Source organism: Neophocaena asiaeorientalis, unplaced genomic scaffold, assembly GCF_003031525.2.
Source record: "Neophocaena asiaeorientalis asiaeorientalis breed wild unplaced genomic scaffold, Neophocaena_asiaeorientalis_V1.1 scaffold204, whole genome shotgun sequence".
NCBI classification, from domain to species: domain Eukaryota; kingdom Metazoa; phylum Chordata; class Mammalia; order Artiodactyla; family Phocoenidae; genus Neophocaena; species Neophocaena asiaeorientalis.
Window position 1 is genome coordinate 6,657,090 of NW_020173922.1, and position 18,576 is coordinate 6,675,665.

At 40.8% G+C, this 18,576-nt stretch overlaps 1 protein-coding gene across 6 annotated transcripts in view; it reads left to right on the top strand.

Moving 5' to 3' along the window:
• Positions 1–3,784: 3,784 nt before the first annotated feature.
• The window catches only part of RNF14 (ring finger protein 14), a 28,468-nt gene continuing 13,676 nt past the window's right edge, over positions 3,785–18,576 (top strand). For 2 of the 6 annotated variants that reach the window (XR_003004078.1, XM_024752278.1), the window contains exons 1-6: positions 3,971–4,209; positions 7,612–7,781; positions 8,841–8,992; positions 12,172–12,699; positions 13,636–13,864; positions 17,983–18,155. Coding sequence is in view for 5 of the 6 variants with exons in the window: in XM_024752278.1 (XP_024608046.1) it covers positions 7,628–7,781; positions 8,841–8,992; positions 12,172–12,699; positions 13,636–13,864; positions 17,983–18,155 (1,236 nt within the window). In the remaining variant the exon portion in view is untranslated. Of the gene's footprint in view, positions 3,879–3,970; positions 4,210–6,179; positions 6,407–7,611; positions 7,782–8,840; positions 8,993–12,171; positions 12,700–13,635; positions 13,865–17,982; positions 18,156–18,576 lie in introns of those variants that run through there. The other 4 variants (XM_024752279.1, XM_024752280.1, XM_024752282.1 and 1 more) reach the window with 4 other exon arrangements.

The following is an 18,576-nucleotide window of genomic DNA, read 5'->3' on the forward strand; positions in this document are numbered from 1 at the left end:
AAAACCTGGCTTTGTAATTTCCTATCTGTGTGACAGTGGCAAGCCACTTAACTTCTCTGTGATCAGTCTCTTTAGCCTTAAAATAGGGATGACGATGATGGTAATATGTTACAGGGTTACTGTCAGGTTTAGGCTAGTCAATACAGAACATTTAGAGTGGGGCATGGGACACGAGTAGCGCTCTAGTTGTTAATTATTTATCATTGCTTTTAGTGTAGTAGCTCTCAATTTTTGTTTTGAGGATGAAGCTCCCGTTTTAAAGAAACACCAATTTTTCAGATTCCCAGGCGATAATGGTAAATTTTTTGAGATCTACAGAGTGAGCAAATATATAACGACAGGAGACCAGCAGTGATACTTCTGTAATGAGGTGGGGCTCACCACCGTCCAGTCCTGTCCCAGAGTTGGGGCAGGGCTTTCCCTTCCTGTACACTGCTGCCCCTCTCTACGTCAAGGCTTGTTTCAGGGGTGCTTGTGAGTGGTGGCCATTGAAAAGGAGGCCGTCCCCTCTGGGCAGGTGGGATGAGCTCAGCAAAGTCTCTGGACACCATTTGGATACCAGTGATGGACGGGAACCAGTGCAGGTCCTGATGGAAGCCCTGCTGGTCCCTACAACAGACATATTTTTTGACTTACTCCTGCATCTCTACCCAATGGCCTGGGTCTTGACCTCTGGCCTAGGTCACGCATCCCATCCTCTCCTAGCCCTAGACTCCATCATCATCTAGTGTCCCTGGGAACGGGGGATGGAGTTGGGTCTCTTTCTCTCTCTCTTTGTATCTTCATTCTCACCTATCATGATGTCATAAACTGTAATCCTGACTTTCCTAGGGCCTTCCCTTTTAATTCTTAAAGCCAGAATGATTTTATTCTGTATTTCTGTTTCAACAAACCCTAGTTCTTTCACAGGCTCTAGGAGAGGGTCAGACTGATGCAGAATTGGTCCTGATACTATATGTCACCACTGAATGACACCGGTAAAATCACTTCACCCCTTAGTGCCTCAAGTTCCTGATTTGTGAAATGGGGAGATAAAATTACCTTGGTCATGGGGTCCTGGGTGTTTAAATGGGACAATGCGTGTAAAATGCTTAGCACAGTGAAGGGCTGGGCACGTGGGGATAGCTCAATTTAAAACCAAACGACATAAAGCCAGTCACATAACACCAAAGATACAAAAATGTTATTTTTATGGAGTCTAAAAAGAAAATTAAGTAGAAAACTCTCTTTATCCAATCCTGACCTCCAAACTGGACTCTGAATGCTTAGTCCACTTTAAACATTCATCCAAATTATTAACACTGCTTTGAAATCCTCCCTTCTATTCCCTCCATCCTGTGACCTCTGACATGAAGTCATGATGTGATGTCACAATTCATCTCCTACTCTGACTTTGTGAGAATTTCCCGACCTGGTTCTTCGGCTCCCTCACTTTTTGCATCTGGGAGGTCTCTGTCTGTGTTTGTGGTCTCACCTCCAAGCACTCTGCGGTACGGTTGCCATGCATTTCTCTCTTGATTTTATTTCCTTTGGCTAAACATGAACAGTGATATTAGTGAATGGCTTCAGAGAGTCTTCTTCCTTCCTTTACGTTTTTAAGGAGTATATTTCTGGTTTTGGTGTCCATTACAGGGGTAGTTAGGTTTCTGTTCTGTAATGGTCAAGATTTACAGTACAGAAAATTAGGGCTGATTATTTGCATTTCAAAAATTTCCCTTCTGTGGCAGTCAGGTAAGCCCTTCCAGTGCCCGATTTTTTTTTCCCACTTGGCTTTTCCTTTCTCCTGGGTGCAGGACCAGCATCGTAATTTGTGAAGCCCAGCACAAAATGAAAATGCAGACCCTCTGTTTTCCAGAGTGGCTACACCATTTTACATTCCCAAAAGCAACATATGAGGGTTCCAATTTCTCCACATTCCCACCAACACTTGTTATTATCTGTCTTCTTTTAAAAAATTGTTATTGAGGTGTAATTTACATAAAATGTTATGTTAGTTTCAGGTATATAACAGTGATTCAATATGTGTATGCATTGAGAAATGATTTCCACAATAAGTCTAGTTAACATCTGTCACCATACATACAGATTTTTTTCTTGTGAGGAAAACTTTTAAGATTTATTCTCTTCGCAACTTTCAAATACCATGTACAATACAGTATTATGTACTATAGTCACCACGGTGCACATAACATCCCAATGACCTATTTATTTTATAATTGGAAGCTGTATCTTCACCCGATTTGCCCACCCCCTACCTCTGGCAACCACCAAATGGTTCTCTGTATCTATGGGCTTGTTTTTTTTTTCTTTTTATTATAGCAGTCCTAGTGAGTATGAAGTAGCTTCTCATTAGGGTTTTGATTTCCCTGGTGACTAATGATGTTGAGTATTTTTCACATGCTTGCTGACCACTTGTATATCTTCTTTCGAGAAATGTCTATTCAGATCCTTTGCCCATTTTTAAATTGAGTTACTGGTCTTTCTGTTGTCAAGTTGTAGGAGTTCTTTATATGTTCTGGTTATTAAACCTTTATCAGATATATGATTTTCAGATATGTTCTCCTATTCTGTGGGTTGTCTTTTCACTTTCTTGATAATGTCCTTTGAAGCACAAAAGTTTTTAATTTCTTTTTAAACTGTTCTTTTTAAAAATAATTAATTAAGTAATTAATATTTTTGGCTGTGTTGGGTCTTCGTTTCTGTGCGAGGGCTTTCTCTAGTTGCGGTGAGCAGGGGCCACTCTTCATTGCGGTGTGCGGGCCTCTCACTGTCGTGGCCTCTCTTGTTGTGGAGCACAGGCTCCAGACACGCAGGCTCAGTAGTTGTGGCTCACGGGCCCAGTTTCCCCGTGGCATGTGGGATCTTCCCAGTCCAGGGCTCGAACCCTTGTCCCCTGCATTGGCAGGCAGATTCTCAACCACTGCGCCACCAGGGAAGCCAAAAAAGTTTTTAATTTTGATGAACCCAATTTATCTACTTTTTCTTTCGTTTCTTGCGCTTTTTTTCGTATCTAAGAACCTACTGCATAATCCAAGTTCGTGATTTATTCCAACATTTTCTTTTAAGAGTTTTTTAGTTTCACCTTTTACATTTAGGTCTTTGATCCATTTTGAGTTAATTTTTGCATATGGCATGAGGTAGGGGACATGTAATTTTAACTCCCACTCAGCCTGTTAATAATCGTGTACCCTTTGGTAAATTCTTGAACCTCTCTAAGTTTCAGTTTTCTCACTCTTAAAGTGGGAATAACAGATGGTACCGAAATCATAAGGCTATAGTGAAGATAAAGAGAAAATTTACATAAAGCACGTAGCACAGGGCCTGAAGCATCCTATGCTTAATAAACATGGTAGTTATTACTGTTATGAACAATGAGTGAATGCCTTCATAGTGGAGGTGTCAGAAAGATGGGCACCATTTCTGAGACCGGGATCCGAGGAGGGAGAAGAGGCTTGCGTAGTCTATCTGGGGGAGCAGGTCTGGGATTGTTATAGGAACGTCTGCCCCCGGTAGATCGCTGCCTCATGATCACCTGTAGGGATTGGTAAAAATTCTAATTTCCGGACACTGTCACAGAAGTACTAAAAGGACCCCCCTGGGTAGGGGGCCCCAGAATCTGCATTTGTGTCAAGTTCTCCAGAGGCATACTTATTAAGTGTGCAGGGCTGCGGTACGGGTGACGATGGTCGCTCCTGCAGCGCCGCCTTTGACCTGCGGGGGGCGGCCGAGGGGCCGGGGCGGTCAAGGCGGCTGCGCAGAGCCCTTCTCACGCGGAGGACTCCCAGCCAGATCCGCGCCGCTCAGCTGACAGCTCCGAAGACTGAAGAGGCGGTACGCTGGTTGAGCCGGGCGTCTCCAGGCGGAGCCGGCGAGTGGAGGTGAGGGGACCCGGAGCTAGGGTGGAGGGCGGAACTGTCGGGCCCGGCACGGCGGGGCAGCCGGAAGGTACGGTGGGGACTGCGCTCCGGGCGCGCGAGGCAGAGAAGGGCGGCCGGGCCGGGACTGCTCAGCGGGCTTCAGCTCCCCAGACCCGGGACTGGGCGCCCACAGCCCGGCCCGGCTAAGACCCACGGGGCGCTTAGAGGAGGAAGGGGAAGGACCAGGCCCTGCTCCTTTGGGACGCCCCGGGACGGCCCACACCCGTGCAGCGCCCTCCGTGTCCAAGCGCCGGGGCAGGTAGCAGGGCTCGGGCCTGCCCCCAAGTTGTAGGTGAGTCTCACAAACAAGGACTCCACACCCCGCGGTGAGCGGTGGAGACACCGGCAGCGGCGTGCTGAGCCCGGAGCCAGGGCAGACCCCAGGGCTGGAGCCCGCACGGTGTGGCCTGGGAGTATGAGTAGGATTTTCCCAGGCCCAAGGGAAACCCGGAGGAGGAGGGGCCTTCCCTCACTGATGTAGCGGTTTCCGGTTTGCCAAAAGTAATATTAAACTTGAATTCTCTCTTGTGTCGTGGCACCGGGGTTTATTCTCGTTCCCGTGTTACGGCTGAGGAAACAGGGTGGTCCGAATCCAGGTTTAGTTATGTATTAGCTGTGTGACTTTGGGCCAGCAAGGACTTAAAATGTCATTTTTCTCTGTATAATGGAAGTAGGGCCAGGACTTGCTCCATGGGGCTGTGGGAATGTAACGAGCTAATGCATTTAAAGGGCTCAGTACAATGCCTGACACACGGTAAGAGCTCCCTAAGTGACTGTTCTTACGGTTATTGTGACGACCGACCCAACCTGCTCCTAGTGGGATGTGGCAACGCTGTCACTGAACCTTGATTCTAGTCCCCCATAAGAGCACACTGCGTCTCACCCCAATTCAGTTCTCACTTTTTCCAGTGTCTAATGTAAGGCACTGGTAGATGCTGAGAACAATATACGCAGATGCAAAAGACTTGATCCTCACCCTTAAGGAGCTAATGCGGTCTGGTAGGAGAGGAAGCGCGAGTTCGGAGGAAGAACTGTAGTGCAAGGTGGGTTGTGACAATATCACAGGAAAATTGCAGTAGAAAAGTTTGCTGGATTTTTAAAGAAAGACATGATATCTAATTGGAAAATTTTACGTGGAATAGGGGCTTTGGATATGGGTCTTGAAAGCTGAATGGATAGAATCAGAAGGAAATCTAGGTCAGCGATCTGAATTAAGGGACTGGGACCCAGTGGCAGCTTCAGAAGCTGGGGTCTGGGGGGGTAGGTCATGAGGAGCTGCCGATGGGAAACAGCTTGGAGTAGAGCTTAAGCCTGGCTGCTCATTAGAATCACGTGGAGAGCTTGGATAGCTACGGATGCCTGATTGAATTGCACTGGGGTATCGCCTGGGTATTGGGATTTTAAAAGTAGCTTCTCAGGTGATTCTACCATGCAGACAAGGTAGAGAACACTAATCTAAAACCAGAAACTATAAATTCATCTCACCCCATTTATAATGTTTGAACAGGAAGAAACAAAAAGCTTAATTACATTATCACCATGTACTACACCTGGTAAAATTGTTTACAATTAAGTAATGTGAAAAGACGGTATAGTACATAGTAATACTACTCAGTAAATGTAAATTAATCCTGAATTTCATTCTTAGCTTATTTGGGAGTCACACATCTGAGAATCTGGTTTTAAAATTATGGTTTTATATCATACTTTTTGCATATAATATTAGGATGTTCATAGGATTCTCTAAAACCCATCTATGGACCACTCTCCCCTTCTCCTTAATTCCCAGTTAAGAAGCCTGGTAAAGCATTTAGAATAGGACTTAAAAGTGTGTGTGTGTGCGCTTTTATTGTTTTGTTTTTAAATATCCTACTGTCTTGCTTAAATTAACCTAATGTTGAGTGTCCCTGGCAGGATTAATTCATTAGCAGGCAAGAGGACAAACTGGAGGGGGATAGGAAGTGAAGGAATAGAGGAAGCAGAAGAGGAAAGGAAAAACAAAATCAAGAAAACCGCAGGAAGTCGTTTGTTATGGGAGCATGCTGTACTGTCCTCTCCTATGACCTCGGTGTTTCTCCTCAGCTCCTCCTGGGGCTGAAGGCAGTCAGATAAGAAGGGTGCTCTTATTACTGGGGACATGCACATGTCCGTTCAACCACGTGCCTCAGTTAGGCTGACCTAGGAGAGTAATATGCAGCTGTAGATTAGGATTGACTGTGTGTTAGGATGTGTTTGATTTAAGTGATGGTAACGGAAATTCAGAATTTAAATTTGGAGAGGGTCCTAACACCATCTTTTGTATTTTTTTTCTGCAATTGGCAGGATTTCTGTAGTATACCTAGTATGAGTTCCACATCTTGGCCTCTTATCCAGCTTCAGCAGTCTCATCTCCATCATCTGGAGAATAAATGAGATTTGCTTGAGTTCCAAACTGAGCTGAAATACGGACTGCAATGCTAATATCCTTTTCTTCTGGTTGTTATTAACAGGTACTAACTGACCTCGAATAGAATACGTCACTGTGTCTTAGGGACACAGCTCAAGCAGAACTGTTATCATCTGCTGGAAAAACGTACTTTTTGAAAATGGAATCATTTTAAATGAATTTGTCTAAGTTTTGTAGTATCACCTTTTATAATGTGAAAAACCATGTCCTAACTTTTCAATTCTGTGCATTTCAGTTTAGAAAAATATTTCAGCCAAGAGGGAGCATATTTGCAAATGCAGTTATAGTCCAATATTTTAATTGATAGAATGGTAATTTTTGGTGGTTGTTTTATTAAAGTAATTTTTGTAGATTCTCACTACATATTTTTTGCACATTTAAATTATCTGATAGTGTGGTGCATCTTTCAGTTGCTGTGATTAAAAAGCATTGTACAGTTTAATTGTAGCATATTTTCACTGTTGGTGTTACCTTAATGATAAATGTTACAATTGATTTGACAAAATTCATTATTGTTTCAAAAATATAATGTTATTTTGCTACTTCCTCAGTTATCTGTCTTACATAGTATCTGTCCCTGTAACATTCTCTAGAGTAGGGTGGTCTCAACTGGGAGCAATTTTCTTCCGCCTTCCCTATGCAAGGGGGGGGATATTTGGCTGTGTCTGGCGATATTTGTGACTGTCACAACTCTTGAGGAAAAGGGATGCTATTGGTATCTAGTAGGTTGAAGCCAGGGATGCTGATATACATCCTCTAATGCACAGGATAACCTCCCACAACAATTGTTTGTTCCAAAATGTCAGTAGCGCGGAGTTTGAGAAAACCTGTCCTAGAGATTGCTGTGGATTTTAAAAATTCATTTATTTTTAAGCATATCAAGTATACTTTGACTACTTTTATGAGCAAGGCATTTTCGGAAGTTCAGTGGGCAAGTCAAACTAATTTGTGATATTTTTGATTGTGCTTTTTTTCTTAAATCATACCTAACTGATAAAGTCAGCAATTAAAAGAACCACAACTCTCCTTTTTGGAAAAGGCTGTTACTGTTGCAGAGCTACTGGAATATTAGATATGCCTGTCATCTTTAGTTTGACAGAAAAGTGAGAATATTGATTAATTCTTTGCAGTTGTTTTTGAGGAACTTTCTTTTTGGGGGGTGTGCGGGGGGGCCGTGGACAGTGCTGCTAGACTTTTCCAAACTCTGTGCCTTTTCTGTTCTTAACTGACTTGAATGATTGTCTTCAGCTCCTCAGAAAATTAAATGTCGTCAGAAGACCGAGAAGCTCAGGAGGATGAATTGCTGGCCCTGGCGAGTATTTATGATGGAGATGAATTTAGAAAAGCAGAGTCTGTCCAAGGTGGAGAAACCAGGATCTATTTGGACTTACCACAAAATTTCAAGATATTTGTGAGCGGTTAGTTAATATTCTCTTAAACAGATTTTTCTAAATAAAGGTTATTCTCAGTTTCTTAGTGTACCCTAAATTATTTATTATCTTGTATTTATAGGCATTAGTGATATATGGTAGTATTACAGATTTAATGCCTGTTTCTCTTTTAATTGAAAATTGAGCTGGGGCTGAACAGTTTTGAATTTGATCCTGCCTTTTTGATCACTGAATTAGGATATTATCCTGCATATTTCATGCATCCTAATCGTCTTAACTAGCAGTTCATTAGCCATGAGTCATTGGCTGTTAAATAGGGATAATAAAAGAGAAAATGAAATAATATATGTGAAAACACTTGGAAAGATTTAAAGTACCATGGCGGTTGTTAATACTATTTGGTTTCCAGAATCTTTTCAACCACCATAAACACATGACACTTGCTGCTACTCTGTGACCTTCTGCTTCAGAAAAGAGTTGAAAACTGGTACTTTTGATACCAATGTACGAGATGTCATCTGTGAACACTTTCTTAAAATGTTTCTACTATAAAGGCTTTGAGCAAACAAATTAAGTGTGATAACTGAAAATGAAGCTTCGATTGTGAGAGTGTTGTGTGTTGTATCTTGCCCTCAAGAGATCCTTGTACTGGCACAAATTCTCCCAACTATGATTCATGGGTAGTTGGCACATGCTGGTCTAAGTAGGTCGTGGCTCTTTGATAGAAATAAACGTCCTTTTCTCTAGATTGTGTCTTTAATCATCTACTGTAAAACAACAACAAAAGAAAACATTGTGTTATTACTTGTCATTAGTGTTAGGAATTATACTCAAAAGTGTATACAAGAATAAGTTGTGTATCTTCATTTTAAATTTCATGATGCTTAGTAGATTTTTTTAAGGGCTTACAAGACTTTTTTTTTTAAGGTGGCGGCTACGAAGTAACCTTAGGGAATAGAAGGTGCTTTGGGGCAGGGTTTTTATCCCCTGAACCAAAGCATTACGTTTTTCTTGAGCATTGCTCAGCAGTAACGGACACTCAAGTGTTGACCAACTGATCCTTTCTAATCTTTGTTTTTGGTTCAGGCAATTCAAATGAGTGTCTCCAGAATAGTGGCTTTGAATACACCATTTGCTTTCTGCCTCCACTTGTGCTGAACTTTGAACTGCCACCAGATTATCCATCCTCCGCCCCACCTTCATTCACACTTAGTGGCAAATGGCTGTCACCAACTCAGGTTAGACCCGAAACTTAATTTCTCCTATCCATCTTTAGAAACTTAAAAATCATCTTTAATTGAACACTACCTTGATGATCTTGAATTCAGTGCATGAAGAACAAATGGGTTTGATTTTGTAATTTCTTTTTCCCTTGCCTTCATGAATTGTAATGTTAATAAATTGAAAATGTTTGGTGTTTTAGAAAAGAATGGTGTAATTAGAACGATTAATCATTTTGAATTGCAGTAGGAGTAATTTTTAATCAAGTATATTGTTTCTCTCTTTGTCTTGTTATTTTCCTATTTAATCTGTATTGTAATGGATACTATAAGGTCCTCCTCATTTTCCTTAGATGTTGGTATTGCTTTTTTTTGTTTTTGTTTTTTGTTTTTTGTTTTTTTTTTTGCTGTACGTGGGCCTCTCACTGTTGTGGCCTGTCCTGCTGCGGAGCACAGGCTCCGGACGCGCAGGCTCAGCAGCCATGGCTCATGGGCCCAGCCGCTCCGCAGCATGTGGGATCTTCCCAGACCGGGGCACGAACCCGTGTCCCCTGCATTGGCAGGCGGACTCTCAACCACTGTGCCACCAGGGAAGCCCTCGTATTGCTTTTTATTTTTTTTTAGTTTCTTATCCATTCCTTAAATGAAAGATTTAATTGTAGTTAGGAGGACTAAAATTGAGCTAATGTAGTTATAATAAATATGTCCTAAGAAAACGTAAGAGTGCTTTTATTTTTAAAAGTCTGTATATTAATAACAGAGTTGTTGACTACTCTCACATAGGTGTGAATGCACACAAATAGAAATGTGTATGATTCCTGTAGATATCTCATTAAGGCTTGAGATCTTATATTATGATCTTCATTTCCTCTGGGTTGTATATCTTTTTCTAGTAACAACCTCAACTCTTGATTGAGACATAAATATGGCTTGAAGCTAATATAATGTATTCTGGGGTAGATAATGGATCAGTAGCAGTTATTTTTCTAGAAGTCATGATGAAGATTGATAGGCTGATGTATTAAGACAAAAGCTGTCAGAGTTACTTGACCTCAAGGAACAGCTGTCAGTTTTTCCTTTTTGATCATGTAATTTTCATTCCCACCCCTGCTCATCGCCAGTCTAATCTTTAGATGAGAGTGCTTTTGTAAAGTTGAACTTACAGTTTAAAAACAAAATTAAACTTTAAGAAAGAATAATACATGTAGAATAAAAAGGAATTTTACCTTACATTTTAATATCTGTGTCAGAGGCAACACATGCAAGACAGTGGATGATTTGCCCAAGAATATCAAAGATGTTTGACATTTAGATCACTGAGAGTTGACTGAATTATCTAGAGGTTTATAGTCCCATTTCTCTAGAGAGCTCTTGATACTTTATGTCCATGCATGTTTGCACATATACAGTTTCAGATTCCAGCCAAATAGCATCTACTTAATGCTGGCTTTTAGGGTGTGGGGAGAAGAGGGTTATTCATTATTTTATGTTACACAGCTAAAATTACAGTAGGGTTCTCTATCAAAGTTTTGTCCTTCTTCAGTTCTTGTTTGTTACTGGGCCCTGATTCCTTGGCATCATGAATTTCACCTGTTGATAGTGAAGTTGATTCATGGACCTGTCCCTCACTGAATTTGGTTGGTAGATAGAAGTGGGTTTAGTTTTCTAGTATTTTCCATTATTCCTCTTCCAATATATATACACAGTCTCTCTTATGCTCTTCTCTTTCTTCCTCCCTTATTCCTCACATTTATGTACATCTCAGATGCCTCTTTTGAGAAGGGACTAGAGAAGAAAAGAGGATGGAGGAGAATGGCTTCTCCACTGGACTTGGTAGCCCAAACAATACTCACGAACAAGGCTTCCCTTTTAGTATTTATTACATTTTAAAGATTTCATCAGGTTTCTGGTTGATCATATAAGCATATTCATGCAAATGTATAAAAGCATTAGTTGTCCAATCTTGAAGTAGTCAGTAAGTGTTTCATTTTGTGCCTGTATAGGGTTTAGTGAATAGCACTACGCAGCGTAAGGAAGAGAGAATGTGGTCCTTTTTCACCTGGTATTCAAATTTACAAAATTCATTTATATCTGGAAGGCTTATTTTTTAATGTTTACCTTAAAAAGAAAAGCTGCTTATGATTCCTGAGCTCTACTTTAAAATATTTTACATTTCTAATGGAAAATCTTCTTATATTTGCCTTTCAAATTGAACAGACCAGTTTTTTGGGTTTTTTTTGTTTTGCGGTACGCGGGCCTCTCACTGTTGTGGCCTCTCCCATTGCAGAGCACAGGCTCCGGACGCGCAGGCTCAGCGGCCATGGCTCACAGGCCTAGCCGCTCCGCGGCATGTGGGATCTTCCCAGACCGGGGCACGAACCTGTGTCCCCTGCATCGGCAGGCGGACTCTCAACCACTGCGCCACCAGGGAAGCCCATGAACAGACCCGTTTTAAGGAGGAAAAGTGAAAATAGTTTAAACTTTGGTTGCTTAGGTTAGGAAATGTGAGCTTTGCCTATGGCAGCCAAACCATGTTAAGGGCTTATAATCATGTCTGGATTCAATATCAGCCTGCCTCCCTCTATTAGCCAGGATCTGGTGTAAGCCCAGATTGCTTAGTTGAAATCAGCTTGTAAATCTGAATACCAAGGACTCTGAGGTTAGATTCTGTTAGTGATTCTTTCGCACGAGGTGGCTTCTTGATACGACTGAAAGAATTAATTTTAAGGTTTGGATGGTATTTTTAAACTGTTCTTTTCCTAATCATTGTTGTAGGGTACCTACAGGGCTAGGACTCCAAGGAATAGAAATAGTTCATTTTAGAACTAGATCTCTTCTCCTACACGAGGTAGCAATACTAACGTGAAGAAAAATAAAGAACAGAAAAAGTCCCCCATTGCAGTGGCTCGTATGTAAGCCTAGTTCTGCATTTGGTAGAGTCTTGCTGTTTCTCTTGTTTTAATGATACTTCTTTTAGCTTCTGACCTTGTGTTCTACTGTGGCTCGTGTTGCCGAATAGTTTAAGAAGTGCTTCGATAAGAACACTGATGCTGTTGTGCAGCACAGTTCATCACAGAAGTGAAAAATCACGTTAGGAGGTGGAAAACCCTGACCGCAAAAGATTTCAAGGGAAATCAGGAGTTGACAGCATCGTCATCTTTCCAAACTTACCAGCATCCTCATGTGTTTTCCCCTAGCTGTCTGCTCTCTGCAAGCACTTAGACAACCTGTGGGAAGAACACCGCGGCAGTGTGGTCCTGTTTGCCTGGATGCAGTTTCTTAAAGAAGAGACCTTAGCGTATCTGAATATTGTCTCTCCTTTTGAACTCAAGATGGGTTCTCAGAAAAAAGTTCAGAGGAGGATGGCTCAAGCTTCTTCCAACACAGAGCTAGATTTTGGAGGAGCTGCTGGATCTGATGTAGACCAAGCGGAAGTTGTGGACGAGAGAGCCGTGCAGGATGTGGAATCGTTGTCCAGTCTGATCCAGGAAATCTTGGACTTCGATCAGGCTCAACAGATAAAATGCTTTAATAGTAAATTGTTCCTGTGCAGTATCTGCTTCTGTGAGAAGCTGGGTGGTGAGTGCATGTACTTCTTGGACTGCAGGCATGTGTACTGCAAAGCCTGTCTCAAGGACTACTTTGAAATCCAGATCAGAGATGGCCAAGTTCAGTGCCTCAACTGCCCAGAACCCAAGTGCCCTTCAGTGGCCACTCCTGGTCAGGTAAACTCTTTTACTCTGCTGACAGCTGCCCCCTAATTCTCTCTCACAAAGGGAGACATTTTCTCAGGAACTTCTTGATAGGGCTCATCAGGGCAGTCTGAGGCCTGGGAGCCAGCCCACAAGTTGTTTCATTGTATCCATCAAGAATGCCACGATCTTAGTTTAAGCAAATGTAAATGCTTCCTTTGCTGGCTTTGGAATGTGTGGTCGTCCGCAGGGATGAGCAGTTAAAAAAGTAAAGTAATTCTGGTGATTTACTCTGTATATCTGCTAGGTGGGGGAAGTTCTACCCTGTCTTTATGTGACGTTGGGATCTGGAGGGGTTATGTCTTAGAATAGTTAACCAAATGTTTTACAGACTTTTAAAGACAGCCTGCTTGGTTTCCTTTTTTTTTTCAGTCAACTCCATTAATGCATAAATGTACTCATTTAAAGTGTACTGTCGCTTCGTTTTTTGTTTTTTTTTTAAACATCTTTATTGGGGTATAATTGCTTTACAATGGTGTGTTAGTTTCTACTTTATAACAAAGTGAATCAGTTATACATATACATATGTTCCCATATCTCTTCCCTCTTGCGTCTCCCTCCCTCCCACCCTCCCTATCCCACCCCTCCAGGAGGTCACCAAACACCGAGCCATATCCCTGTGCCATGCGACTGCTTCCCACTAGCTATCTACCTTACGTTTGTTAGTGTGTATATGTCCATGACTCTCTCTCGCCCTGTCACAGCTCACCCTTCCCCCTGTCTGCTTAGTTTTTACACATGTGTAGACCCATGTAACCACCATCTCAGTCAAGATGTAGACCTCCCATAACTTGGTTTGATTTTGAAGGTAGAGTTTTAGTTTATGTGCCTCTGGTTTACACTAGCTTCCTAAGGATCAGAACTGGTTGGGAAATCATCAAACCTATGATGTTTTATATTTCCCTCCAGGTCAAAGAGCTAGTGGAAGCGGAGTTATTTGCCCGTTATGACCGCCTTCTCCTCCAGTCTACCTTGGACCTGATGGCAGATGTGGTGTACTGCCCCCGCCCATCCTGCCAGCTGCCTGTGATGCAGGAGCCTGGCTGCACGATGGGCATCTGTTCCAGCTGCAATTTTGCCTTCTGTACTTTATGCAGATTGACCTACCATGGGGTTTCTCCATGTAAGGTGACTGCAGGTAGGTTGTAACTGTGTGAACTCAGTCTCCCAGCGCTCCACCCGCCTCCCCCCACTCACCGGAAATAAAAAGAGACATCACTTCAATTCTTCAGTTTGGAAGAATTGTGTTCTTCTGTGTTTGTTCAACACATACTTTTGAGTCAGTTACTGTCCTAGGTTCTGGGGATACAGCAGTGACCAAATGCCCTCATGGAACTTACATTCTAATGGGGGAGATAGGCAAACAAAATAAATAAGAATATTCGATGGTGGTAAATGCTGAAGAGGGAAAAAAAAAATAAAGCAGGGACAGGCTATGAAGTGTTTTGAAGGGGAAGGGGCTTTGGATTTTATTTAGAAAAAACCAGGGGAGGCTGGCAAAGTGGTTTGAGTAAAGACTTGAAGGAAGTAAGGAAACAAGCCACGCAGATATCGGGGGGAGCATTCCAGGGAAGGAATGACAGGGTAATTTCTGTCTATGAATATGGAATAATGTAGATCCTGGTCGGCAGATGCAGAGCATCTAAGCCATCACTCTTGTTTCCACTGTACACATGTTTGATCAGTCATCAAGTGCTTTCTCAGTGAGCCCAGGGAGGCCTCAGAATCTTCCTCAGCACAGTGCTTCAGAAGGCCACCCTCTATTGAGGTAGTCACAGGAGGTAAAACCTGTTAGCCATTTCTGATCTAGATTAAGGTTTGAGGAATCAGGCCCTGGACATCAGTTTGGCTAGACTTTGGTGACTTAGTCTTTCTCAAACTAAAAGGGCTGATGATAATAGCTACTTCATAAGGTTCTTGTAAGTTTGAAATGACCTATTGTAGTGCTACTTAAAGTTGTAATAGTTGTTATACTGGTCTGTGACAAGGTAAATACAGAAATTGAGAGTCAGTGTTTGAAACTATAATAACGATTTTGCTATCGCTATTCACTGACTAAATTTTATGGCAGTCAGACCTAATAAAAATTTAGGCTTATATTTTTTGTCTTTTTACCCTCATTTTTCTAATAATTCATTTGATTATATTTTGCAAAAGTACTGGTCCTTGACAGAGTGAGGGAAAAAAACTGGTACTTAACCATAGTTTGAGAATGGGCTAATGTATGGAAAATGCAAAATGATAACTATTTCTTTTTTAGTTTGTGTATTTATTTATTTAAATTATTGAAATATAGTTGATTTAAAATGTGTTAATTTCTGCTGCACAGCAAAGTGATTAAGTTATACATATGTATACATTCTTTTTCATACTCTTTTCCATTGTGGTTTATCACAGGATATTGAATATAGTTCCCTGTGCTATACAGTAGGACCTTGTCGTTTATCCATTCTATATAAATACAATAGTTTGCATCTGGTAACCCCAATCTCCCAATCTCCCCAGGCCCCCTCCCCCTTGGCAACCACAAGTCTGTTTTGTATGTCTGTGAGTCTGTTTTTGTTTTGTAGATAGGTTCATTTGTGTCATATTTTAGATTCCACATGTAAGTGATATTATATGGTATTGGTCTTTATGACTTAGTTCACTTAGTATGATAATCTCAAAGTCCATCCATGTTGCTGCAAATGGCCTTATTTCATTCTTTTTTATGGCTGAGTAATATTCTGTTGTATCTATATACATACCACATCTTCTTTATCCATTCCTCTGGCGATGGACATTTAGGTTGTTTCCATGTCTTGGCTATTGTAAATAGTGCTGCTGTGAACATAGGTATCTTTTTGAATTATAGTTTTGTCTGGATACATGCCCAGGAGTGGGATTGCTAGATCATATGGCAACTCTTATTTTTAGTTTTTTGAGGAATCTCCATACAGTTTTCCATAGTGGCTACACCAATTTACATTCCCACCAACAATGTAGGAAGGTTCCCTTTTCTCCACACCCCCTCCAGCATTTGTTATTTGTAGACTTGTGTGTTATTCTGTTGGGGTTTTTTTGGCCTTGATGTGTGGCATGTGGGATCTTGGTTCCCTGGCCAGGGATTGATCCCGTGCCCCCTGCATTGGGAGCATGGAACCTTAACCACTGGACTGCCAGGGAACTCCCCTGTAGACTCTTTTTTTCTTTTAAAGTTTAGTTTTTATTTTTATTTATTTATTTATTTGTATAAATTTATTTATTTTTGGCTGTGTTGGGTCTTTGTTGCTGCACGTGGGCTTTCTCTAGTTGTGGCGAGCGGGGGCTACTCTTCGTCGCGGTACACGGGCTTCTCATTGCGGTGGCTTCTCTTGCTGCAAAGTTAGCAGTGATGAGCCTCTTTTTATATGTCTTTCGGTTATCTGGATGTCTTCTTTGAAGAAATGTCTATTTAGTTGTTTTGCCCATTTTTCCATTGAGTTGTTTGTTTGTTTTTTGTTGAGTTGTATGAGCTGTTTGTATATTTTGGAAATTTAGACCTTGTCGGTTACATCATTTGCAAATGTTTTCTCCCAGCCTATAGGTTGTCTTTTCATTTTGTTTACGGTTTCCTTTGCTGTACAGAAGCCTGTAAGTTAGATTAGGTCACATTTGTTTATTTTTGCTTTTATTTCCATTGCCTTGGTCAGGAAATGTTTTGCCTGTGTTCTCTTCTAGAGGTTTTATGGTGTTATGTCTTATATTTAAGTCTTAAACCACAAAATGGTAACTAGTAATGCCAGTATTACTATAGTTATTAATTGTTATTAATTAATTAGTTATTAATTAATTATCAGTGTCATTATCTCTAAGAAAGGACTCCGAGCGGAGAATGAGTAAATACAGTACTTCCAGTTGCCTATTGCAGAGTTTTGTAGTGTTTATAGGCAGATGGGATGGAGAACTCACCAGAATATAATGTTAGCCTTTACTTTAGACTTCTGCATCCTTATCATTGAGAGGCTGAAGTACATTTCGGGTGTTTCACAGTGTTTGGGGAAGAAATCAAAGATAGGCTTGGGGGCTTCAGCAAAATTAGGAATCTCTTTCTCAGTCTCTATATCTATATATTTGATGTTACCATACAAAATATATGATATACTAATAATTTTATTATTTTGAGAACATCAGAGCAGTAACCTTTGTCCTTAAGATGTCTAGGAACACAAAGACGTTTTGAATTAGTAGAGGAGATAAAAGTGACAGGATAAAAAAATACATGTCTGCTACATCTAAGTAGAAGTGACGGAGTCATGGGAATGAACAACACGGAGAAAGGATTCACAAGTGAAGCAAAAGTGCAGATAGAATTCTGCCCCTGAAGATGTCCACTGCATTTAGAGGGAAGATGTCCACCTCTAAATAATGTGAGGAAAGTAAATTAATAACATAGCTAGAACATTGTTGAGAGAGGTCTTTAATTAATTGTGTTGAAAAATTAAGGTAATAGAATTGTGAGCAAAAGCCTTGTATACAACTAAAGCCTTTGGGAATGGCTGCCCATTCCATTTGAGTTAAGTGATAAAGCAGTAGAGACCAGACTGAAGAGTATTAAGGGGAAAAGTTGACAGGAGGGACTTTTCATTTCCTGTGGGTGGTAAACTTTATTCACTGGCTTCTTTTCATATACAGAATTGAATAGCTGGTCTTTGCCATGGTGCTCTTGTTTAATTTGGTAGGCCTGTTGTTATCAAATGGTGAATGATGCTGATTTAGTAGAAAATCAGCATCTGTTTCAACCTTTGTGTCATTTAGATAAGTCAGTCTTAAACTGTACTACTAGTTGTACTAGTTGCACAAAAATGTCAACATTAATAACTTAAAAGCAAAGGAAAAAGATAAGCTGTTATTCTGTCACCTTTAACAAGTCCAGCTTTTCTACTTGGAGGATTCCTGTCTGTTCTTTGTCTTTCATGCACGTGTAATTTTTACCTAGTTACAACCTAAATATGCTTTTTTCTGAATTCCATAATGAGTATTTTAACTGAGTTGTAGCCATCCTAATTATAAGTTTTAATAACTAAATATTATATCTTAAGTGGCTCCACACATAATTATTCCCTTGGACATTTAATTCGTTTGCCATTTTTATATGTAACTTTACTTTGGATTAATTCCTTATGATAAAATCCCAGGAATAGCATTATTGAGTAGTCAAAGGTTATGGCCAATTTTAATGGTTTTTAATCAGCATTACAAGTTGTATAAAAGTTAATTTTCCATTTCACTTTCTAGAGAAATTAATGGACTTACGAAATGAGTACCTGCAAGCAGATGAGGCCAATAAAAGATTTTTGGAACAGAGGTATGGTAAGAGGGTGATTCAGAAGGCACTGGAAGAGATGGAAAGTAAGGAGTGGCTAGAAAAGAACTCAAAGAGCTGCCCATGTTGTGGGACTCCCATTGAGGTAAAGGTTTGGGGACAGACATGGCGGCAAACCTAATTGCAAGCATGTTACGATTTCCTCAAGAAGCCTTTTAATTTTGTGCCTAATTAAGAAAACACATTTTGGTATTTATTAAACTTTCTTAACTTGGAAGATGTAAATTTACTACTAAATATTGTTATTGACCTAAAATGTATGTAGGCTTCCCATTTCAAAGTGCTTTCATACGGTGACAGTTGTTCTCACATTATATCCACCTCAAAATTGAGTGGGTTATAAAGAGGCCATACTCGAGCTACAGTCAACTCTTAACTCATCTACGTGACTAAAAAAGAATCAAGCCTGACTTCTCCTCCGAACTATATACCCTGGAATTTAATAGCTGTTTTACAAGTGCCTGCTTATGAAATGGAGACATCTGAGTCAAGATAGATAGATACAT